Raw genomic sequence first — 25531 nt, forward strand, 5'->3', positions numbered from 1 at the left:
AGATTTGATGAAAATAGTTTGAAAGGTTACAGCTCTAGGACATTGCTTGCTTTGGCCCTGGGCTATTCTAGCATGGCTCAACCAAGCTCCAAAATTTGAAATTCTAGTATTTAGTAAATAAACTCTATGCAGTTTTGAAAGACTTGGTACTCAAAAATCAAATGTGTGATTTTTCTTTTTGAGCATTTAGTTTGATGTTTCATTTACTTTTTATATTTACAGAGGAAGAAGTATATTAGCTTTTTTTTTTTAAAACAAGGAATGTTACAAAGTACAGTCTGCCATCTAGAGACAGACTTGTTACTGGAGATATAATCACAACAATTTTTATTTTTAAGGAATTCTAAAGGGTTTATAAGTTTCTGAAACTATATGTTTATAGTAATGAGTGAGGTAAATTTTTTTCCATTTTTGCATGTATTACCTAGACAGAACAAATACATCCCAAGATATTTATAATTAAGCTTGAAATGCTCATCAAAAGGTAAGCAAAGTGTCTGTCTCTCTTTACCTTTTTCCCACTCCCTCTCCTTAAATCTTGAGAAAGACTTTACATATGGTCACTGGAATCCTAGGTAACTGGCAAGTCCTACATTTCTGATATGCAGATGTTTCTTTAGTGAGTCTTTCTTCGTTTTAGTAGCCTCAGCATTACTTCCCCTCTTTTGACTCAGATTTTCTCTACTAATTTATCCATATTTATGATCAGTCTTTCTCCATTTCATTTTGATTTACAACCTGCTATTACATACAGCAGAAATGAAACAAAAAATAAAAGACAACCAACACATCCTGTTATGTGCCTGGATTCTTTCTGGTCCATCACCAGATTAGATTTTATTTATTTAGACTCTATATTCACTCTTCAAAAGAAAAGTCTTAAAATTAAAAGTTTTCAATACATGGAACAGTTGCTTAAAAAACATCTACTGTTTGGAAGGCTGTCTGTTAAGTGCTCTCAGGCAGTGTTAGTGTCCTACTCCCAGGAAATCCCAACAACCAGGTTTAATTTTGATTGAGCCAGGAAGTTACTATGTCATAAAAGCTATAAATCTTTAGTTATATTTAGGTAAATTTTTTTTTCCTAAGTAAAATTCTTGTCTGCCTTCAGTCTTCTCTTCCACCTGCTTCTGTATCTTGTTGTAAGGATACAAAGAAGGCTAGGGTTCCTGCTGTGGCTGGCATTATAGAAAAGAGCAGGGGTTGAATTGAAAAGGAGTGAAGAATATAAGGTGAGACAGTTCTCTAAGCCATGGCTTCATATATATGAAAATAAGACAGTTTGCTGGTTCCTGCTTGACTTCTCTAAGAATGACTTCTTTATTGCCTTAACTCATCCCTGTCGTGGGTTCTAGGCTTTTGGGGCCCAGATGTCTAGTGCTGTTGTCTCTGATCAGTTCCACTCTGGAGGTGGAGGCTATAAGTCTGGGTGATGGGAAAATCGCTAGAATGACTTTCCTTGGTTCTGGAATGAAAGAGGTGACTGATCTCATTCTCCAAAGAGCATTAACCTGGCAACATGCACAAGTAGGAATCTGGTGTCCATTAGTGCTCAAATAAGGAACTAGAGCTTTTGGCTTGCCTCCAAAATGGGCAGAATAATCTATCCAAAAATGAATGCTAAAAGTAGGAGAACTTAATGTTGGGGTGGCCGAAAAGTTCATTCGGTTTTAAAGTAAAAAGATACATTTTTCATTTTCACCAACAACTCAATTGAACAACGTATTCACCATTTTGTTCCACTACTTTCTGTCATTTTTCAGGCAACTTCATAATTCCATCTTACCAAAACTTTTTATCTTCATGACCAAAGAACTGTTCCAGGTGCTTTTTACAGTCTTCCAGGGGATTAAAATTTTTTCCATTAAGAGAATTTTGTAAAGACCAAAATAAATGCAAATCCGAAGGTGCAATGTCTGGTGAATACTGCGGGTGAATCAGAACTGCCCAGCTAAGCTGTAACAGTTTTTGCCTGGTCATCAAAGAAACGTGCAGTCTTGTGGAAGATTATGCGTTTTCTGTTGACTGATTCTGGACGCTTTTCATCGAGTGCTGCTTTCAGTTGGTCTCATTGGGAGTAGTACTTGTTGAAATTAATTGTTTGGTTTTCTGGAAGGAGCTCATAATAGAGGACTCCTTTCCAATCCCACCATATACAAAACATCACCTTCTTTGGATGAAGACCAGCCTTTGGCGTGGTTGGTGGTGGTTTATTTCGCTTGCTCCACCATCTCTTCCACTCCACATTGTTGTCCAGTATCCACTTTTCATCGCCTGTCAAAAATAGTTTTGGGCTTCCCTGGTGGCGCGGTGGTTGAGAGTCCGTCTGCCAATGCAGGGGACACGGGTTCGTGCCCCGGTCCGGGAAGATCCCACATGCTGCGGAGCGGCTAGGCCCGTGAGCCATGGCCGCTGAGCCTGCACGTCCGGAGCCTGTGCTCCGCAAGGGGAGAGGCCACAACAGTGAGAGGCCCACGTACGGCAAAAAAAAAAAAAAAAAAAAGTTTTAAAAACGAAACGTTTTCATTACGTTTTAGTAGAGAAGCGCATGGGGAAATATGGTCAAGAAGGTTTTTTTCTCTTATGTGGAACCCAAACATCAAAGCAATTCACATAACCAATCTGGTGCAAATGATTTTCACCGCTTGATTTGGATATTTTGAGTATGTTGGCGATCTCCCGCATGGTATACCATTGATTGTTCTCATTTAATATCAATTTGATTGCTCTCAACTTCAGTGGTCTACCTGACGATGGAGCATCGTCCAGCAAGAAATCTCCAGCACGAAACTTCACAAACTGTTTTTGACATTTTCAGTCAGTCACAGTACCGTCTCCATACACTGCAGAAATCTTTTTTTGTTTCAGTTGCATTTTTATCTTTCTTGAAATAATGAAGCATAATATGCCAGAAATGTTGCTTTTTCCCTTCCATCTTCAATATTAAAAGGGATACACAAAAATTCACTAGTTTTGATAAGTTTTTTTAAGATGCACACTGATATGACAGCTGTCATCTACAGTCTAACAAAATTGTTTCGAATGAAGTTAAAGACATCTAAGCGCTACTAGAGCCACCATACGGAAAAAAAGCGAATGAACCTTTTGGCCAACCCAGTACTAACTGAATATCTTATAGGTACTATACTAAGTACTTTGTATTTAATATCTCATATCATCCTTAGTTCTTTGTTCAACATTTTTTGAATTTCTAACAGTTTTTTTGGGTGGAGGGAGTCTTTAAGGTTTTCTGTATATCAGATCATGTCATCTGCAAACAGTGACAGTTTTACTTCTCCCTTTTGAGTTTGGATACATTTTAATTTGTTTATATATTTATTTTTGATTAATTGATCCTGCTAGGACTTTCAGTGCTATGTTAAAGTGGCAATAGTAGGCCTTGTTGTCTTTTCCTGATCGTAGAGAAAAGCTTTCAGCTGTGCACTGTTGAGTATAATGGTAGCTGTAGTGTTGTTAAATATGGCCTTTATTATGTTGAGATAAGTTCCCTCTGTGCCTGCTAAGTTGAGAGTTTTTATCATAAATGAATGTTGAATTTCATCAAATGCTTTTTCTGCATCTGTTAAGATCATCATGTGATTTTTATCCTTCATTTCGTTAATGTGGTGTATTACATTGACTGATTTAGCTATGTTGAACCATTCTTGCATCCCTAGAATAATTCCCACTTGATTATGGTGTATGATCCTTTTAATGTATTGTTACATTTGTTTTGCTATTGTTTGACCATTTTTGCATATGTGTTCGTCGGGGATATTGGCCTGTAATTTTCTCTTTTTGTGGCGTCTTTGTCTGCTTTTGGTATGAGAGTAATGTTGGCCTTGTAAAATGTGTTTGGAATAGTTCCCTGCTCTCCTCACCCCAGTTCTGTTTTTTGAAAGAGTTTGAGGAGGTTTGGCATTAATTCTTCTTTGAATGGTTGGTAGAATTCACCAGTGAAGCATTTGGTTCTGGATTTTGTTTGTTGAGAGGTCTTTGATTACTTGTATCTCTTTACTCTAGTAATCTGTCTATTCAGATTTTCTGTTTTGTCATGATTGACTCTAATTAGATACTATGTTTCTAAGAATTTATCCATTTCTTCTAGGTCAGCAGTCCCCTAACATTTTTGGCACAAGGGAACGGTTTCGTGGAAGACAACTTTTCCATTGATGGGGAGCGGGGAGGATGGTTCAGGTGGTAATGTGAGTGATGGGGAGCGATGGCGAGCAGCAGAAGCTTTGCTCTCTTGCCGCTGCTCACCTCCTGCTGTGTGGGCCATTCCTAACAGGCCAAGGATTGGTACCGGTCTGCGACCTGGAGGTTAGGGACCCCTGTTCTAGGTTGTCCAATTTGTTGGCATATCTTTGGCCATAGTAGTTTCTTATGATCCTATGTATTTTTGTAGAATCAGATATAACATCTCCTCTTTTGTTTCTTTTTTAAAAATTTGAGTTCTGTGTCCTTTTTTTGGTGAGTCTAGCTGAAGCCTTGACAATTTTGTTTATTTTTTCAAAGAATCAGCCCTTAGTTTCATTAATCTTTCCTATTGTCTTTTTAGTATCTGTTTCATTAATTTCTGCCCCAATCTTTATTATTTCCTTCCTGCTACTAACTTTTGGCTTCATTTGTTTCTACTCTTTCTATTTCATTGAGGTGAAAGGTTTTTGAGGTTTGAGGTTTTTCTTGTTTCTTGAGGTAGGCATTTATCACAATGAACTTCCCTCTTAGAACTGCTTTTGCTGTATCCCATAAATTTTGGTATGTTACATTTCCATTTTCACTTGCCTCAGGTATTTTTAATTTCTTCTTTGACCCATTGGTTGTTCAGGAGCATAAGTTATTTAATCTCTGCATATTTGTGAATTGTCCAGTTTTCTTCATGTAACTAATTAATACTTTTATACCATTGTGGTCGCAAAATATGCTTAATATGATTTCTGTTCTCTTAAATTTTTTTAAATTTTTATTTTATATTGGAGCATAGTTGTTAACAATGTTGTATTAGTTTCGGTTGTACGGCGAAGTGATTCAATTATGTGTGCATACACACACACATATCTATTCTTTTTCAAATTATTTTCCATTTATATTATTACAGAATATTGAGCAGCGTTCCCTGTGCTATACAGTAGATCCTTGTTAGTTATCTATTTTAAATGTAGCAGTGTGTGCATGTCAGTCTCAAACTCCCGATCTGTCCCTCCCCCAACCCTTCCCTCTTAGAAGCAGAAGTTCGTTCTCTGTGAGTCTGTTCTCTTTTGTAAATAAGTTCATTTGTATCATTTTTTTAAGATTCGAGTTATAAGTGATACTGTATATTTCTGTTTCTCTGCCTGATTTCCTTCACTCATATGGTAATCTCCACGTCTGTCCATGTTGCTGCAAACAGCATTATTTCATTTTTTTTAATGGCTGAGTAATGTTCCATGGTATGTATGTACCACATTTTCTGTATCCATTTCTCTTTCGATGGACATTTAGGTTGCTTCCATGTCTTGGATATTGTAAACAGTGCTGCAGTGAACATTCGGGTACATGTACCCTTTTGAACCATGATTTTCTCCAGATATATGCCCAGGAGTGAGATTGCTGGATCATATGGTAGTTCTACTTTTAGTTTCTTAAAGAACCTCCATGCTGTTCTCCATAGTGGCGGTATCAATTTACCTTCCCACCAACAGTGCAGGATGGTTCCCTTTTCTCCACACGCTCTCCAGCATTTATTGTTTGTAGATTTTTTGATGATGGCCATTCTGACTGGTGTGAGGTGATACCTCATTGTAGTTTTGATGTGCATTTCTCTAATAATTAGCGATGTTGAGCATCTTTTCATGTGCTTATTGGCCATCTGTATGTCTTCTTTGGAGAAAGAAATGTCTATTTAGGTCTGCCCAGTTTTTGATTGGGTGTTTTGTTTGTTTGTTCATTTGTTGTTGTTTTTGATGTTGAGCCTCATGAGCTATTTGTGAATTTTGGAGAATAATCTTTTGTCAGTCACATCATTTGTAAATATTTTCTCCCATTCTGTGGGTTGTCTTTTCATTTTGTTTATGGTTCCTTTGCTGTGCAAAAGCTTTTGAGTTTCATTAGGTCCCATTTGTTTATTTTTGTTTTATTTCCATTACTGTAGGAGACAGCTAGGAAAAGATGTTACTGTGATTTATGTCAGACAGTGTTCTGCCTTTTTTATTTCTCTAGGAGTTTTATACTATCTGGTCTTAAATTTAGGTCTCTAGTCCTTTTTTTTTTTTCACCATGGCTTGGTATTTTTATTATTTCTTTCTTTATTTTTGTAACTTTAAATACCTAAGCAATTTATTTTTCTTTCTGTGTAGGCAATGACTGTAGCTTTCTAATATAGTCTTAAGTCAGGGGACCTGATTTCTCCAGGTCCATTTTTCTTTCTCAAGATTGCTTTGGCTATTCGGGGTCCTTTGTGTCTCCATACAAATTTTAAGATTTTTTTGTTCTAGTTTATGTGAAAAATGCAGTGGGTGATTTGATAGGAATTGCACTGAATCTATAGATTGCCTTGGGTCGTTCAGACAATATTGATTCTTCCAATCCAAGAACATGGTATATCTTTCCATCTGTTTGTGTCATCTTCAGTTCTGTCATCAGCGTCTTATAAGTTTCAAAATACAGGTCTTTTGTGTCCTTATGTAGTTTGATTCCTAGGTATTTTATTCTTTTTGATGCTGTGGTAAATGAGATTGTTTCTTTTATTTCTTTTTGTGGTCTTTCATTGTTAATGTATAGAAATGCAATAGATTTCTGCATATTAATTTTGTATACTATAACTTTACTGATTTCATTGATGACCTCTAATAGATTTCTGGTAGCATATTTAGGATATTCTATGTATAGGATCATGTCATCTGCAGACAGTTACATTGTAAGTCTTCTTTTCCAATATGGATTCGTTTTATTTATTTTTTCTTGTCCGATTGCCATGCCTAGGACTTCCAAAACTGTTGAATAAACGTGACAAGAGTGGACATCCTTGTTTTGTTCCTGATCTTAGAGGAAATGCTTCTAGCTTTTCACCATTGAGTATGATGTTAGCTGTACATTTGTCATATATGGCCTTTATTATGTTGAGGTATGTTCCCTCTATGCCCCCTTTCTGGAGAGTTGGTGTTGAATTTTGTCAAAAGCTTTTTCTGCATCTATGGAGATGGTCATATGTTGTTTTTTTTTTTTTTTACATCTTTATTGGAGTATAATTGTTTTACAATGGTGTGTTAGTTTCTGCTTTATAACAAAGTTAATCAGTTATACATATACATATGTTCCAATATCTCTTCTCTCTTGTGTCTCCCTCCCTCCCACCCTCCCTATCCCACCCAGGTGGGCATAAAGCACCAAGCTGATCTCCCTGTGCTATGCGGCTGCTTCCCACTAGCTTTCTATTTTACGTTTGGTAGTGTATGTATGTCCATGCCACTCTCTCACTTTGTCACAGTTTACCCTTCCCCCTCTCCATATCCTCAAGTCCATTCTCTAGTAGGTCTGTGTCTTTATTCCTGTCTTACCCCTAGGTTCTTCATGACATTTTTTTTTCTTAGATTCTATATATACGTGTTAGCATACGGTATTTGTCCTTCTCTTTCTGACTTGCTTCACTCTGTGTGACAGACTCTAGGTCCATCCACCTCACTACAAATAACTCAATTTCATTTCTTTTTATGGCTGAGTAATATTCCATTGTATATATGTGCCACATCTTCTTTATCCATTCATCTGATGATGGACACGTACACTGTTTCCATCTCCTGGCTATTGTAAATAGAGCTGCAATGAACATATTGGTATATGACTCTTTTTGAATTTTGGTTTTCTCAGGGTATATGCCCAGTAGTGGGATTGCTGGGTCATATGGTAGTTCTATTTGTAGTTTTTAAAGGAACCGCCATACTGTTCTCCATAGTGGCTGAACCAATTCACATTACCACTAGCAGTACAAGAGTGTTCCCTTTTCTCCACACTCTCTCCAGCATTTATTGTTAGATTTTTTGATGATGGCCATTCTGACCAGTGTGAGATGATATCTCATTGTAGTTTTGATTTGCATTTCTGTAATGATTAATGATGTTGAGCATTCTTTCATGTGTTTGTTGGCAGCCTGTATATCTTCTTTGGAGAAATGTCTATTTAGGTCTTCTGCCCATTTTTGTATTGGGTTGTTTGTTTTTTTGTTATTGAGCTGCCTGTAAATTTTGGAGATTAATCCTTTGTCAGTTGCTTCATTTGCAAATATTTTCTCCATATGATTAATGTCATAGAGTGTTCTGCCTATTTTTTCCTCTAAGAGTTTGATAGTTTCTGGCCTTACATTTAGGTCTTTAATCCATTTTGAGTTTATTTTTGTGTATGGTGTTAGGGAGTGATCTAATCTCATACTTTTACATGTACCTGTCCAGTTTTCCCAGCACCACTTATTGAAGAGGCTGTCCTTTCTCCACTGTACATTCCTGCCACCTTTATCAAAGATAAGGTGTCCATATGTGCGTGGGTTTATCTCTGAGCTTTCTATCCTGTTCCATTGATCTATCTTTCTGTTTTTGTGCCAGTACCATACTGTCTTGATTATTGTAGCTTTGTAGTATAGTCTGAAGTCAGGGAGCCTTATTCCTCCAGCTCCGTTTTTCGTTCTCAAGATTGCTTTGGCTATTCGGAGTCTTTTGTGCTTCCATACAAATTGCGAAATTTTTTGTTCTAGTTCTGTGAAAAATGCCAGGGGTAGTTTGATAGGAATTGTATTGAATCTATAGATTGCTTTGGGTAGTAGAGTCATTTTCACAATGTTGATTCTTCCAATCCAAGAACATGGTATATCTCTCCATCTATTTGTATCATCTTTAATTTCTTTCATCAGTGTCTTATAGTTTTCTGCATACAGGTCTTTTGTCTCCTTAGGGAGGTTTATTCTTAGATATTTTATTCTTTTTGTTGCAGTGGTAAATGGGAGTGTTTTCTTGATTTCAATTTCAGATTTTTCATCATTAGTATATAGGAATGCCGGAGATTTTCTGTGCATTAATTTTGTATCCTGCTACTTTACCAAATTCATTGATTAGCTCTAGTAGTTTTCTGGTAGCTTCTTTAGGATTCTCTATGTATAGTATCATGTCATCTGCAAACAGTGACAGCTTTACTTCTTCTTTTCTGATTTGGATTCCTTTTATTTCCTTTTCTTCTCTGATTGCTGTGGCTAAAACTTCCGAAACTATGTTGAATAACAGTGGTGAGAGTGGGCAACCTTGTCTTATTCCTGATCTTAGTGGAAATGCTTTCAGTTTTTCACCATTGAGGATGATGTTGGCTGTGGGCTTGTCATATATGGCCTTTATTATGTTGAGGAAAGTTTCCTCTATGCCTACTTTCTGCAGGGTTTTTAATCATAAATTGGTGTTGCATTTTGTCAAAAGCTTTCTCTGCATCTATTGAGATGATCATATGGTTTTTCTACTTCAATTTGTTAATACGTTTTATCACATTGATAGATTTGCGTATATTGAAGAATCCTTGCATGCCTGGAATAAACCCCACTTGATCATGGTGTATGATCCTTTTAATGTGCTGTTGGATTCTGTTTGCTAGTATTTTGTTGAGGATTTTTGCATCTCTGTTCATCAGTGCTATTGGCCTGTAGTTTTCTTTCTTTGTGACATCCTTGTCTGGTTTTGGTATCAAGATGATGGTGGCCCGTAGAAGGAATTTAGGAGTGTTCCTCTCTCTGCTATATTTTGGAAGAGTTTGAGAAGAATAGGTGTTAGCTCTTCTCTAAATGTTTGATAGAATTCGCCTGTGAAGCCATCTGGTCCTGGGCTTTTGTTTGTTGGAAGACTTTTAATCACAGTTTCAATTTCAGTGCTTGTGATTGGTCTGTTCATATTTTCTATTTCTTCCTGATTCAGTCTTGGCAGATTGTGCATTTCTAAGAATTTGTCCATTTCTTCCAGATTGTCCATTTTATTGGCATATAGTTGCTTGTAGTAATCTCTCATGATCTTTTGTATTTCTGCAGTGTCAGTTGTTACTTCTCCTTTTTCATTTCTAATTCTGTTGATTTGAGTCTTCTCCCTTTTTTTCTTGAGGAGTCTGGCTAATGGTTTATCAATTTTATTTATCTTCTCAAAGAAGCAGCTTTTAGTTTTATTGATCTTTGCTGTCGTTTCCTTCATTTCTTTTTCATTTATTTCTCATCTGATCTTTATGATTTCTTTCCTTCTGCTAACTTTGGGGTTTTTTTGTTTTTCATTCTCTAATTGGTTTAAGTGCAAGGTTAGCTTGTTTATTCGAGATGTTTCCTGTTTCCTAAGGTAGGATGTATTGCTATAAACTTCCCTCTTAGAACTGCTTTTGCTGCATCCCATAGGTTTTAGGTCGTCGTGTCTCCATTGTCATTTGTTTCTAGGTATTTTTTTAATTTCCTCTTTGATTTCTTCAGTGATCACTTCATTATTAAGTAGTGTATTGTTTAGCCTCCATATGTTTGTATTTTTTTACAGATCTTTTCCTGTAATTGATATCTAGTCTCATAGCATTGTGGTTGGAAAAGATACTTGATACAATTTCAATTTTCTTATATTTACCAAGGCTTGATTTGTGACCCAGGATATGATCTGTCCTGGAGAATGTTCCATGAGCACTTGAGAAAAATGTGTATTCTGTTGTTCTTGGATGGAATGTCCTATAAATATCAATTAAGTCCATCTTGTTTACTGTATCATTTAAAACTTGTGTTTCCTTATTTATTTTGATTTGGATGATCTGTCCATTGGTAAAAGTGGGGTGTTAAAGTCCCCTACTATGAATGTGTTACTGTCAATTTCCCCTTTTATGACTGTTAGTATTTGACTTATTTATTGAGGTGCTCTTATGTTGGGTGCATAAATATTTACAGTGTTATATCTTCTTCTTGGATCGATCCCTTGATCATTATGTAGTGTCCTTCTTTTTCTCTCCTAATAGTCTTTATTTTAAAGTCTATTTTGTCTGATATGAGAATTGCTACTCCAGATTTCTTTTGTTTTCCATTTGCATGGAATATCTTTTTCCATCCCCTCACTTTCAGTCTGTATGTGTCCCTAGGTGTGAAGTGGGTGTCTTGTAGACAGCATATATATGGGTCTTGTTTCTGTATCCATTCAGCCAGTTTGTGTCTTTTGGTGGGCACATTTAATCCATTTACATTTAAGGTAATTATCGATATGTATGTTCCTATGACCATTTTGTGAATTGGTTTGGGTTTGTTATTGTAGGTCTTTTCCTTCTCTTGTGTTTTTTGCCTAGAGAAGATCCTTTAGCATTTGTTGTAAAGCTGGTTTGGTGGTGCTGAACTCTCTCAGCTTTTGCTTGTCTGTAAAGCTTTTGATTTCTCTGTGGAATCTGAATGAGAGACTTGCAAGGTAGCATATTCTTGGTTGTAGGTTTTCCCCGTTCGTCACTTTAAATATTGGGTTGGCCAAAAGGTTTGTTCAGTTTTTTCTGTAAGATTGCTGTAGTAGTACTTAGTTGGCTTTAACTTCATTCAAAACAGTTTTGGTAGATTGTATTTGACAGCTGTTATATCAGCGTGCATTTTAAAAAAGACATCAAATTTGGTGAATTTTTGTGTCGCATTTTAATATTGAAGATGGAAGATAAAAAGCAACATTTTCTGCATATTATGGTTTATTATTTCAAGAAAGGTAAAAACACAACTGAAACACTCAAAAAAATTGTGCAGTGTATGGAGAAGATGCTGTGTCTGATTGAATGTGTCAAAGGTGGTTTGCGAAGTTTTGTGCTGGAAATTTCAATGGTATACCACACGGGAGGTCGCCGACATAGTCAAAATATCCAAGTCAAGCGTTGAAAATCATTTTCACCAGCTTGGTTATGTGAATCGCTTTGATGTCTGGGTTCCACATAAGTTAAGCGAAAAAAAATCTTGACCCTATTTCCCTATGTGATTCTCTACTGCAATTTAATGAAAACGTTTCACTTTTAAAACTAATTTTGACGGGCAATGAAAATTGGTTACTAGATAATAATGTGGAGTGGAAGAGATTGTCGGTTCAAGTGAAATAAACCAACACCAACCACACCAGAGGCTGGTCTTCATGCAAAGAAGGTGATGTGGTGTATGTGGTGGCATTGGAATGGAGTCCTGTATTAAGAGCTCCTTCCAGAAAACCAAACAATTAATTCCAACGAGTACTACTCCCGATTAGACCAACTGAAAGCAGCACTCGATGAAAAGTGTTCAGAATTAGTCAACAGAAAACGCATAATCTTCCATCAGGATAACGTAAGACTGTGCGTGTCTTTGATGACCAGGCAAAAACTATTACAGCTTGGATGGGAAGTTCTGATTAACCCACTGTGTTCACCAGACATTGCACCTTTGGATTACTGCAAAATTCTCTTGATGGAAAAAAATTCAATTCCCTGGAAGACTGTAAAAGGCACCTGGAACAGTTCTTTGCTCAAAAAGATATAAAGTTTTGGGAAGATGGAGTTAAGTTGCCTGAAAAATGGCAGAAGGTAGTGGAACAAAGGAATGACTCCGTTGTTCAATAGAGTTGTTGGTGAAAATGAAAAGTGTGTCTTTCATTTTTACTTAAAAACCAAAGGCACTTTTTGGCCAACCCAATATATCGTGCCACTCTCTTCTTGCCTGCAGAGTTTCTGCTGAGAAATCAGCTGATAACCTGATGGGATTTCTTTTGTATGTTGTTTGTTGCTTTTCACATTTTGTTTTTGTCTTTAACTTTTGTCAGTTTGGTTACTGTGCTTCTCGGCTTATTCCTCCTTGGGTTTATCTTGCCTGGCACTCTCTGTGTTTCTTGGACTTGGGTGACTGTTTCCTTTCCCTTCTTAGGGAAGTTTTCAGGTATTATCTCTTCAAATAGTTTCTCATGTCCTTTCTCTCTCTTCCTTCTGGGACTCCTGTAATATAATGCCAATGTTTGTGTGTTTAATGTTGTCCCAGAGGTCTCTGAGACTGTCCTCATTTCTTTTCATTTTATTTTTTATTCTGTTCCACAGCAGTGATTTCCACCATTCTGTCTTTCAGCTCACTTCTGCCTCACTCTCCTATTGATTTTTTTCTATTGTATTTTTCATTTCACTTATTGTATAGTTCATCTGTTTGTTCTGTACTTCTTCTAGGTCTTTGTTAAATATTTCTTGTATCTTCTCAATCTGTGCCTCCATTATTTTTTTGAGCTCTCGGAGTATTTTCAGTCTCATTACTCTGAATTCTTTTTCTGATAGATTGAGTATCTCCACTTCACTTAATTGTTCTTCTGGGGTTTTATCGTGTTCCTTTATCTGGGACATATCCCTCTACCCTCTCATTTTGTCTAACTTTCTGTGATTGCTGTTTCTGTTTTGCATGCTGCAGGATTGTAGTTCTTTTTGCTTCTCCTGTCTGCCCCTGTGGTGGATGAGGCTATGACGCTTGTGCATGCATCCTTGTGGGCCTTCTGCTCACTGGTGGGTGGAGCTGGGTATTGTTCCTCTGGTGGGAAGGGCTGAGCTCAGAAGACTTTATGCAGACTGTCTGTGGATGGGTGGGGCTGTGTTCCTGCTCTGTTGGTTGTTTGGCCTGAGGCCTCCGAGTAGTGGAGCCTATGGGCTTTTGTGTGGGGCTAGATCTTCGGGAGGAAATGGTGTCCTCCAGGAGGGCTGACACCAATGAGTACTCGCCAGAACCACCACTCCCAGTGTCTTTGTCCCAGCAGTGAGCCACAGCCTCACTCTCGACCCCACAGGAGGCCATCTAATACTAACAGGTCTGGCCCAGTCTCTTATGAGGTCACTGCTTTTTTCCCTGGGTCCTGTTGCACACGGGACCTTGTGTGCACCCTCCAAGAGGAGTTTCTGTTTTCCCAGTATTATGAAATTTCTGTGATCAAACCCTGCTGCCCTTCAAAGCCAGATTCTCTGGGGGCTCCTCCTCTTTTCGCCAGGTACCAATGCTGGGAAGTCTGACATGGGTCAGGACTTTTACTCCTGTGAGAGAACTTCTGTGGTATAATTATTTTCCAGTTTCTGGGTCGCCCACATGGCAGGTATGAGATTTGATTTTATCGTGATTGTGCCCTTCCTACTGTCCCATCACTTCTTCTTTGTCTTTGGATGTAGGGTATCTTTTTTGGCAGCTTCCAGTGTTCTGGGTTTGTTTTTTTTTTTTTTCTTTTCTGTTTTTTGGTCAATGGTTATTCAGCATTTAGTTGTTATGTTGGTGTTTTTGTCAGAAGGGGTGAGCTCACGTCCTTCTACTCTGCCATCTTTTCAGCCAAAACTGAGTCCTCTTAAATTAATTAAGACTGTTTTGTGGCCAAACATATGATCTATCTTAGAAAATGTTCCCTGTGCACTAGAAAAAAATATGTATTTTGTTGATTTTGGATGGAATGTTTTATAAATATCTGTTACGTCCATCTGGTCTAATGTCATTTAAGACAGTTGTTTTCTCATTGATTTTCTGTCTGGATGATCTGTCTATTGGTTTAAGTAGGGTATGAAAGTCTTCAATAATTGTATTGCTTTCTCTTTCTCCCTTTGGTTCTTTTAATATTTGCTTCATATGTTTGGTTCATAAATATTTTCAAATGTTGATCCTTTTGTTGGACAACTCCTTTACTATTATTTTTTATTATATCTATACCATTAATTTTCTCTTAAGTCTGTTACGTGTGATGTGTGTATACATATATATATATATATATATATATATATATATATATCTACTGCAGCTTTCTTTTGGTTTCCGTTTGCATGGAATATCTTTTTTCCATCCCTTTACTTCAGTCTGTGTGTGTCCTTACATCTAAAGTGTGCCTCATGTTTGCAGCGTATAGATGGGACTTGTGTTTTTATTCATTTATCCACTCCATGTCTTTTGATTGGAGAATTTAGTCCTTTTACATTTAAAGTAGTTACTGATAGGTTTGTGTTTATTACCATTTTGTTAATTGTTTCCTAGTTGTTTTTATAGTTACTCTTGGTTCCTTTTTTCTTCTCTGCCTCTCCTACTTTGTATTGGGTTGGCTGAAAAGTTCATTCAGGTTTTTCTGTAACATGTTAACATCTTCTGTAACAGTTTTCCATAATGAACTTTTTGGCCAACGGAATAGTTTGATGACTTTCTTTAGCGATATGTATATATTCCTTTCTTTTTATCTTCTGTGTATTTATACTGTAGGTTTTTGCTTTGGGTTGTCATGACACTTACAACCACATTTTAAGTTGGTAACAACTTAAGTTTCATCCATCCTGTTTTAAAGCTTAACGTTTTTACTCTCTTTGCACTGTCCACATTTTATATTTTTCATGTTACATTTTAAAAATCTTATGTATCCCTTAACTAATTACTGTCATGCTTATTTTTATTACTTTTGTCTTTTAACCTTCATATTAGCTTCATAAGTCATTAATCCACTACTTCACTATATATTTACTTTTAAGTGGATTTATTCTTTCATATGTGTTCTGATAACTAAGTAGTGCCCTTTCCTTTCAGCTTAAAGACATCCATTTAACATTTCTTGTAGGCTGGTTTAGTAGTGATGGACTCCTTTAGCTTTTGCATCTCTGAAAAACTCTCCCTCCTTGAATTCTGAATGAGAGCTCTTCCAGGTATAGTATTCTTGGTTGGAAGTTTTATTTCAGCACTTTGAATATACCATGCATTCCCTTCTGGCCTGCAGAGTTTTTGCTAAAAAGTGTGCTGATAGTGTCATGGGAGTTCTTGTATATAGCTAGTTGTTTTTCTCGTTGTTTTAAATATTATCTTCTTGTCTTTAACTTTTGACATTTTATTTATAATGTGCCTTACTGTGAGCCATTTTCGGTTCATCTCTTTTGGAGCTCTCTAGGCTTCCTGGACTTGAATGTTTTCTGCCCCTTTCTCTCCCTCTTCTTCTTCTGGGAGACCTAAAATGTGAATATTAGTATGTTTGGTATCATCCCATGTGTCACTTAAGCTGTCTTTGACCTTCTTCTTTTTGCTGCTGTGATTGGGTAAGTTCTAGTGCCTTGTCTTCAAGTTGTTTGATTTTTTCTTTTGTTTCATTTTGTCTTGAACCCATCTAGTGTACTTTTCAATTCAGTTATTGTATTCTTCATCTCTGTAAATTGTATTGGTGCTTTTTTATGTTTTCCATCTCTTTGTTGAAGTTCTCACTTATCCATTACTCCCATTACCACCCATTTGGTGGATATCAAATGACCATTACTTTTTCAGGTAAAATATTTATCTCTGTTTCATTAAAGTTTTTTTTTTTTTCCCTGAAGTTTTGTTGTTCTTTCATTTGGAAAATATTCCTCTGTTTCTTCATTTTGCTTAACTCTCTCTATTGGTTTATACACAGTGGATGAAACAACCACCCCCTCCCAGTCTTGAAGGAGTGGCTTTGTGTAGGAGGTGAACCTTTTTGTTCAGCCTTGCCCCAGCTATTGGTCGTCTCTCAAACCTCTTTGCTTGTCTAAGCATCCTAATATATTTTTAATAGCTCCCAGTAGTTGAGGATGAGCCAAGGCCTGTCACTGTCCCAGAGTGGAAGATTTCAGCACCTAGATTCAGGCTGACTAGAAGCCAAGCCATCAGCTAGCCGTTTTTAAAAGTATGTAGATATAATATATGCAGTCCTGAAAGGCTGCAAACATAAGCCTCACTGGTTACCAGAGCCAGGCAATCTGGAAGTATACCTTGGGCAGCAGTCAGAAAAATCAGAACTTCAGATGAGTGTATAACTTCTTTGTAGGAGATAACAGTGAGCTGGAGCAAGGCAAAAGGAGAGTGCCAAAATGACATCCACAGTCTATGTTCCTTTAGAGCCGCTCCATATGCCACCGCATGTGTGTCAAACCTGAATCCTGTTGACATATATACACTACCAAGTGTAAAATAGATAGCTAGTGGGAAGCAGCCGCATAGCACAGGGAGACCAGCTCGGTGCTTTGTGACCACCTAGAGGGGTGGGATAGGGAGGGTGGGAGGGAGATGCAAGAGGGAGGGGATATATATATATATATATATATATATATATATATATATATATATATATATATATATATATATATATATGTATAGTTGATTCACTTTGTTATACAGCAGCAACTAACACAACAATGTAAAGCAATTATACTCCAATAAAGATGTTTAAAAAACCCTTGAAGGCTGCTTCTCAATCCAAAGCTGCAGGAGAAGCAAAGTGGCCTCTTTCATAGACCGGGAAATGTGCTTCAGCCAGCTGTCTGTGCAGTGGGCTACATGTGGTAACCTGCCCAGAACCATCCCTCTAATTGCCACAGTCCCATGGAACCCAGGTACCCAAGCCCCTTTTGCAACCAGATCCCAGTGATCAGGGAGCCCTGGGCTCCAGTTGCAAAATGTCCCAGGTATTAGACACAAAAACCAGGGTACCAGATGCATGTAAAGCTTCTCAGCAGGAGACACTGGTGCTCTGGAACACTGCAGAGAGTGAGTGTGAAGATAGTGCCCATCCTCTGAAATCTTTGAAAAGGATTACAGTCAACCCCTAGATGCATGTTTAAAGAGAACCCTGCCCCTCAAGCCACAATCATAATGTTTAGCTAATAGGTCTCTTTCACAGAAAGACTGAGTTCTTGGATCTGTTGCCTCTTGCTGTGCCCTGGAGGTGGTAGCTGGTTTAGAACTCTGTCTTCATTGGTTACAGTGTTGCAGTACCTACAAATGTCAGCCCCACTGACCACGAAAGCCAGGTGAAGTAAAGGTGATCCCTGGTAGCAGTCACAAAAATCAGGGCCCCAGATGGGTATGAGCTCCATTCTGGGTGACACTGATTATTACAGTTGCATGTGATCAGGAATGCAAGCTCCCCTAGCCTTTAGAGCCAGGCGATCAAGAATCATATCCTGGGTAGCAGCCAGAAAAATTGGGGCACCAGGCACATGTAGTCTTCTCTCTTTCGGGAAATATTGGTGCTCTGGAGCACAGCAAAGGGAAAGTGTGAGATGGTGCCATTCTCCATCCCCAGAGAGTGTTTCAGCAGGCTCCTAGATGTGTGTGTTAGATTGGATGCCTGCCCCTTAGGCCATGGTTTTAATGTAAGCAGGTGATCCGGATTCAGTTCAAGTTGAGTTGCTTTAGGCTGCCTCTGAGCTGGGCCCTGGGTAGATGAGTCCAAGTTGTGCAGGCCATTTAAGAGCTTTCTACCAGATTGGTGTTGTCCTGTGGGTCTCAGGATGTGAGGCTTTGTTGGTTTTCAAAATTAGATGTTTTGGCTGGTGGCGGGGGTGGGGGGGGCGGGTGTTGGCTTATCTCTCAAGTGCATGTCTTTAAAATTTTTGGTGCCTGATGTGGGGTTTGAGCCCTTCAGTCCTCAGGGAGAAGCTCTGATTTGGAGTTCCCTCTCGCTTGTGTTTCCCTGTGCTGTAGGTCGGGTTTATTTTGTGCCATATTTGGTGAAATTTTGTGCCAGCCTCTCTTACCTGCTTTGATGTGGTTTTCTTCTCGTTTGCCTGATGTATAATTGTCATTCAGCCAGCCTTTATGTTTTTTTTTTTTGAATACGTTTTTTTAAGAGGAAAATTTTCCATATGTAACTAGACTAATTCTGTCCATGGGAGAAGATGAGTTCAGGGTCTTCCTATATCACCATCTTGAACTGGAACCTATCCCTTCTTTTTTCAGGTATAAATGTATCCTACAGGTCTTTTCATATCAGTCATAGATGGCTTTATTGTTTTTTGTCTCCATGGCTTCCATTGACTTTAAGAGCCAATTAAAAGTAGTGGTTTTCATGGACCTATATAGCCAGATTGCCTTCATGCAGGCCATGGATGTGCTGCTGGAAAACCCTTTTTACAAGTTGCTAAATCTCTAGGTGCCTCAATTTTCTCATCTGTAAAATGGGAGAAAAATTGTATTCTGAATAAGGTTGTTTGGAAGTTTAAGCATTACTTAGCACAATACCTGGCAGATGGTGAGCACCCAGATGTAGGCTGCCACCACCATTGTTGTTATTATCACCATTTTTACTTATTTAATCAGATTCTTATTTATGGGCATAGGGGTTTTTTTCCTATTTTACTGTTACAGACAGTGCTTCAGGGAATAACCTTGTATATTCATTATTTTGCACATGTGTGATTTTATGGATACTTTGCAACAAGTACAATATCAAGACAAAAGAGGATGTAAATTAGTTTTGGTAGACATTTGCTGAATTGCATACCACAGGGATTGTATCAATTTCTGCTGTTACCAGCATTTGACATAGTTTAAATGATTAAGAACTTGATGGTAGTTTTCTGATGTTACTTCCATTTCTAAAATTATTCATAGTTTAAAATGACAGTTTTGAAAGTTCTTCTTTTTGCTTTATTAAAAAAGTACAATCTTGTGAGGAGGGCCTGCTCAAGCAAACTTTTACTTTTTAATATAAAATATGTATGTTGGTGGCTTATTCTTTTAGGATTCTCATAGATAACTTGTTAGTATTTAAGAGAGTGGAAGGTGATCTTTTCTCTTTTATTCGTTATTTTCAGATATTTATGTTTCCATGAATCTGAATCATTTCAGATTTTTTATTTACCTTTACTATCCATAATCTTAGGATAATCTTCTTTTAGAAATATGCATCTTTAAGAACCAAGAATCCAAAGATGAACTGAGATTAGCTTTTTAATTTATTTTGAACATTACTGTTGAATTAAGACAAGATTTTTTTCTTTGTCAAAGAAAGCTTAAAAGGGCAGAGGAGCTTAACCTGTCAGGCATTTTTCAAGGTTCATGGGGGAATACAAAGTTCAGTAAGTAGTGGTCTCTGCCATACTTTATTCTAGTGGGTGAGCTAGGTAGGTAGGGACCACATCTGGGTTAGAAAATGTAAAAAAAGGGCAAAAAAGAATGCTTGGATTGAGCTTTAGAAATTACCTGTATGTACTTAGGTTAAATGAGTAAAAGTAACTGAAAGAAATAAAAATAAGTCATCAGAGAATATAGTGTAAATATATACTGCTGTGGGAACCAATAAAATAAGCAGATTCTTTAAATACATTAGATAGATTATTACTAAGGAAAAACTGTTTGATGTAGCAGTTCGGAGACAGCTGGTGTGAGGAAGCAGTTTCTGTAGAGTTGTGGTACCCAATTGGAGAAGAATGAACAGTTGGAAAATAAGTAAATAGGCTAATCTTTGGAATAGTCATTGTGGCAGGAGAAGGAATTTCGTCCTTAAAAGAAAAATCAGTAACAAGCTTCTGTTCATTTTCAAAATTATGGCTTTTAAACATCTGATTTTATTTTATTAGTAATTGATATTTGTATATTGTAGTCATCTTTAAAGATGCTAAGCATGAGGTTTTTTTCATATCGCTTTTAATGCTAGTTACTGTTTTGTTGCTCTTCACTTTACCACATGAAATAGATGCAGTGAAATAGTCCTCTCTTTATGAACTAACATAGCTATTTTATTGAAAGTATAGTTAAGACTCCACTGAATATGAAAACTGCCATGTCAATCATGGATATAGAGTAGTTGAACATTATTTACACTGGGAGTATTTTAAGAGTGATATGTGCAACTTATTAATGAAGTAGTAGAATTAATGTTGTCCCTTTTCTTGAATTTTTAAAAAATCAACTTTACCAAGATCTAATTTCCATACATTAAAATTCACACACAGTATACAGATAGGTGGCTTTTGACAAATGCGTACAACCATGTAATGACATTCCATTCAAAATATAAAATATTTCCATCTCCCTAAGAAGAACAGTTAATTCTTCCCATGTTCAAAAATTTTAACATCTAATTTTACTTCTTTTGCTTTTTTATTAGTACTTATGAATGTAATTTTACTTATCAAGAGTACCATGAATTAACCCCTGAAATTACATGCTTTTTATCTATGGGAATGTTATTTCAGATTGACAGACTATTTCATGACCCAAACAAGGTTAAATAGAAACAATTTTGTTTTGAGTGATTTTAAGAATGTCTAACAGAAAGTTACTTTTATTTGAGATTAGTTACAATTATCAGTTGAGCACATTTCTTGTTTATTTAATTTTTTAAAATCCTCTGAAAATAAAGGCTGTATTGTAGTACATAAACAACCTGTCTTCAACACTGTTGAATACTCTCTACGTTACTGTTTTTCACATAAAAAAATAAAATCAGGATAAAAAGTTTCTCATTTTGTTTCAGAAATTGCATGTTGGGGAAGAACTCTTTAAAAATATTTTTCCTTTTCATCCACATTCCGGCCTAGACTGTCATCTCTAAAGTTGAATATTGGGAATATCTGTTGGTAGTACTTAATTCATCATCCAGAAAATGAATGAGAACTATGTATCAGTAAATAAACTGTGCTTTTAAATGATCCTGATTAAAAGATAGGGCAGATAGGGCTTTTTTCTCATTTTATAGATTTTAATTCAGTTAAATCGAGTTTAATAAGTGCCACATGTTCCATTGTAGTTTTTGTTGGGACTCAGAATTAAGATCATACTTTGACTTTTAGTGGCTATCCTACTGCTTCCATGGTCTTTCCTGTAAGCGTACAGTACATTTCAGAGACTCTTCCCACCTACATTCCTAGTTGTGATTTGAGTTGGAGCTGGTAATCACTGGCAAGGAGCCTGTCAGAGGTTATACAGTAATTATTTTCTTACTGATTCATTGAGTGTTATTTTTGTGATTTTTAACTTGAGTATTTTACACTTATACAGTTGAAACTGAACCTCATTTAATTATTAGGCCGGAATTCTTTGTACCTAAGTTCATTTTGAACCTTATTTCAGTTTCTTTAAATTGAACCTTATTTCAGTTTCTTTAAATGTTATTTTTAACACAGGTTTTCAATATAAACCACTCATTCTCATAAGAGTGATAATATTTACATAACCATATTTGAGATAAAAATAAAGTAAGGTAAAAGTAGTACGAAAGAATGAGATGTTGAAAGAGGTTAACTTTTTCTTTGATTGTCTGATCCTTATGTAGAAGTTATTGAGCAACTCTTCATGTTCAAAAAAACAGATATAACTGAAATGTGTTGTTAGATTATGGGACATTTAGTTTTAATTTATCGAAGAATATTCTGATGATTAAAAAATATCAGAGGGAGCCTTTAAGGGAGATAACACTTTCTATACTTGGATGTTTTTCAGACAAAGGCAACCAGCTGTATGTCTGGTTAGCACCAGTATATATTTAAGTCAATCTTTAGGGGCTTCCTTACCATATAAATTCATTGTTTTATGTCTTTGTCTTTTCCTTCTTCAACACTTCTCTCAATATTTTTCCTTATACTTATCATAGGATATTCAGGGTTTTTTTTTAATGTCTAAAGAACTTTTAAATTCTTAAACAAGGGATTCCTTTAGAATAGATAGAAGTTTGGGGGAAGTAAGAAAAACCCAAACACTTTCATATAAAACTTTTCAAACAGTGCTCAGGTTAAATCTAATTTTTAGCATGGGATAGAAAAAGATTAACTATATAAAATCTGTTGTTCCACAGGTACTGTGAGAATAGAGATGTTTCGAAATATGCAGAATGCAGAAATCATCAGAAAAATGACTGAAGAATTTGATGAGGTATAGCATTTCAATATTTATACAAACTGCCTGCTTACACTTGTAAATGATGAATATGTTATTTTAAGTTTTGTTTTGACTTGGTGTTTAGTATAAGAGAAGATATACTGTTTTCTCATTTATATGATAATCCATGCTGTTAATTCCAAAATTAATCTCATTCATTTGGGAATTTTATTACATTGCATGGAGGTAGTAGCACTGAATAGTGACTGATAGCTGATAAGGATAAGAAAATTCATGGTGTGAAGTAGAAGTTGACTCTTGATAGTCATTCTTGAAGACCATCTAAAATTCCTGAATTTATAAATACATCTCCAGCAATTTCATGTTCTGTGGAATACTAGTCTTGTTAAATGCTTTAAAGAAAAAAGGGTTTGGAGGTCAAGGAAGTGTGAGCAGGCTGCCTATTATACCTACCTTAGAGATTGTGAAAGCATATTAACTTATTTAAGGTTCTTAGAAGTCCTAATGGAGAAAAATCTCCTTAACTTAATTCAATCCAGAATTCCCAAAATTATTTTACATGGATCCCCACCACTGACATACCCACACACACATATCTCCCCCACTCCCACCCCTTTCCCATTTTCTTTGTGTGTGTGTGTGTGTGTGTGTGTGTGTGTGTGTGTGTAAAACTTGAACTTCTATTTGGGACATTCTACTTGAGATAATCTGATTTCCATTAAGAATACAAGTTTTCTTTATTGTCTTCACAAATTAATCATGCAGAAACCATTTTTTTCTGCATGATTTTCCATTTTCACTAAAATACTCACTCAAGCAGTTTTACACTGTAAATGTTGAGATACTTTTACAGTTTTATTTCTTTATTTTATTTATGGTGAACTCAATTCATGTCATGCTTTAGGCCACCATCAATTCCAGTTTTAACGTTCTGCCTTTTGATTTAATTAAGATTTCTATTTTCTGAATTAGGTGTTCCTTTTTCTTGACTTTCAACACTAACAACAAAGATTGGTTTTCTTCTAGGTCCACTCTTAGTAAGATGGGGTTAGGCTTTTTATTAGTAGTAGCAGTAAGTAGTGTTTATTTTTAATTAAAAAAGTACTACAAACACATGTCAAAGCAGACATTCAAACACAGGCTGTTCAATATATGTCTTTCTCATCAGGTGTCACCTTTACTCTAGCAGCAGTATGAAAACATTTTACAGAAACATTCTGTCAGTGGCTTTCAGACTATTTATTCACATTTTATGGGAGGTAGGGGAGACCTTAAATTGTCACCTATGTAGATATACTCCATAATCACTTGTCTTCATTTCTGTAATCCAAAAAGCTCTGAAATTCCAAAACCTGGCCTAAAATAACATGAGACTACTTAAAATTTTTATTTATCACAGTCAGTGTGAATATCTGTATGCATTGTTGTTAAACGTTAACGTTCTTGATTACAGGGGGCTGCCCCAGATTGTTTTGGGGTATGATGAAATATAAGGTATATGCACTGTATTAACTTCTAAACTGCAAAAAATCCTAGATTCTGAAACATTTCTGTGGGACTCCTGTTCACTAAAAAATAATTTTTTTGTTGTTACTACAAGTGTTTTTATATGTTGCAAATAGAAGTTAAAGCCAGATAAGATATAAGTTAAGGTGCAAGTAGTAGTTTTACTCACCAGCTACTATACTAACTACTATGCCAGGCTTGCAATACAGGTGATTCAGATTGTAGATTTAAAAGTAGTATATATCTTGGACCTTCACAGCACTAACACGTGATGGAATGATTATTAAAAGTTTAAGACAGTAGTTTCCAAACATTGCTGCACATTAACATCTCATGGGGATACTGACTCCTGGCTCCCTTTCACATCCCACAGACATTTTGATTTACTTTGTAAGGCATGTGACCTGGATATAGAGATTTTTTTAAAGCTCACCAGGTGATATTCTAATATATAAGAACTATTGAGAACTATTGTTCTAAGGCAAATAAAAAGAGGAAGCCAAGATTTGTTATAAAAACACTTCATATATGAAAACAGAATGAGGGGGAAACAACAATGAATAAAATGTAGCAAATGAAATTATTCAGAAGGCATTCATTTCATATTCCTAAACATTTTGTCTCAATATTTGAGATTATTGACCTAATCAAAGAAGACTTTTAAAATCATCATTCTTTTTTAAACAGTATATCTAATACAGTTTGGATTATTAGAATGTATTAATTTAAAGCAGAATTTAATATCTTCTAAAGCTACTTAGAAATAAATAAATATAATTGTGATGATTAGAAGTTTTAATAAATACTGTCAGTTTCAGTTTTAAATATCTATATAATGCTTTTAATTAGGTGGCTTAAAACAGTGTCATAAATAGGATGCTTACTCACTTTGCTTGAGACTTTATTGCATAACCAGTTTGAAAAGTAAAAATTTAAACTCAAAATAAATAAATAAACATACAATCAAATAAAAATTCCAGAGATGATGTTAGTGAGCAGGATGTGCCAGACCTGTTTGACACTGATAATTAAATTGTCTGCAAGTATGACAAGATTCATCGAAGCAAGAACAAATGGAAATTCTATTTGAAAGGTGGTATTACGTATTTTGGAGGGACAGACTCTGTATTTGCAAAAGCCATTGTTGATACGGAGTGGTAAAACTTATGAGCTGAATACATCATAAACATATACTGGGATTGTGTCACATATTGTTCACTGTATTGAATTTAATGAAATTATAATTCAGATGCAGATACAAAAAAATTTATCTTAAACTCTTTAGCAAGATATTGATCTTTTGCTACTCTGTATACACTCAAGAATGCATTTAGATGCTTTCATATTGTTAAATATACAGTATTTTAAGTTTTTTTTTCTTCAAAATACTGTATAGGTTATTTAATTCCTTGGGAGTGGGAGGAGGTTAGTTTTGGTGAATTATATTTTGTGATAAAATTCTGA

At 36.1% G+C, this 25531-nt stretch overlaps 1 protein-coding gene across 2 annotated transcripts in view; it reads left to right on the top strand.

Moving 5' to 3' along the window:
- STAG1 (STAG1 cohesin complex component) overlaps positions 1-25531 on the top strand; it is a gene marked incomplete at its 3' end in the record, with an annotated part of 421944 nt that overhangs the window by 203291 nt on the left and 193122 nt on the right. For both annotated transcript variants that reach the window (XM_082655685.1, XM_082655684.1), the window contains exon 6: positions 22518-22594. In XM_082655685.1, coding sequence (XP_082511811.1) covers positions 22518-22594 — 77 coding nt within the window. The remainder of the gene's footprint in view (positions 1-22517; positions 22595-25531) is intronic.

This window comes from Grampus griseus (genome assembly GCF_964374135.1).
Source record: "Grampus griseus genome assembly, chromosome: 5".
NCBI classification, from domain to species: domain Eukaryota; kingdom Metazoa; phylum Chordata; class Mammalia; order Artiodactyla; family Delphinidae; genus Grampus; species Grampus griseus.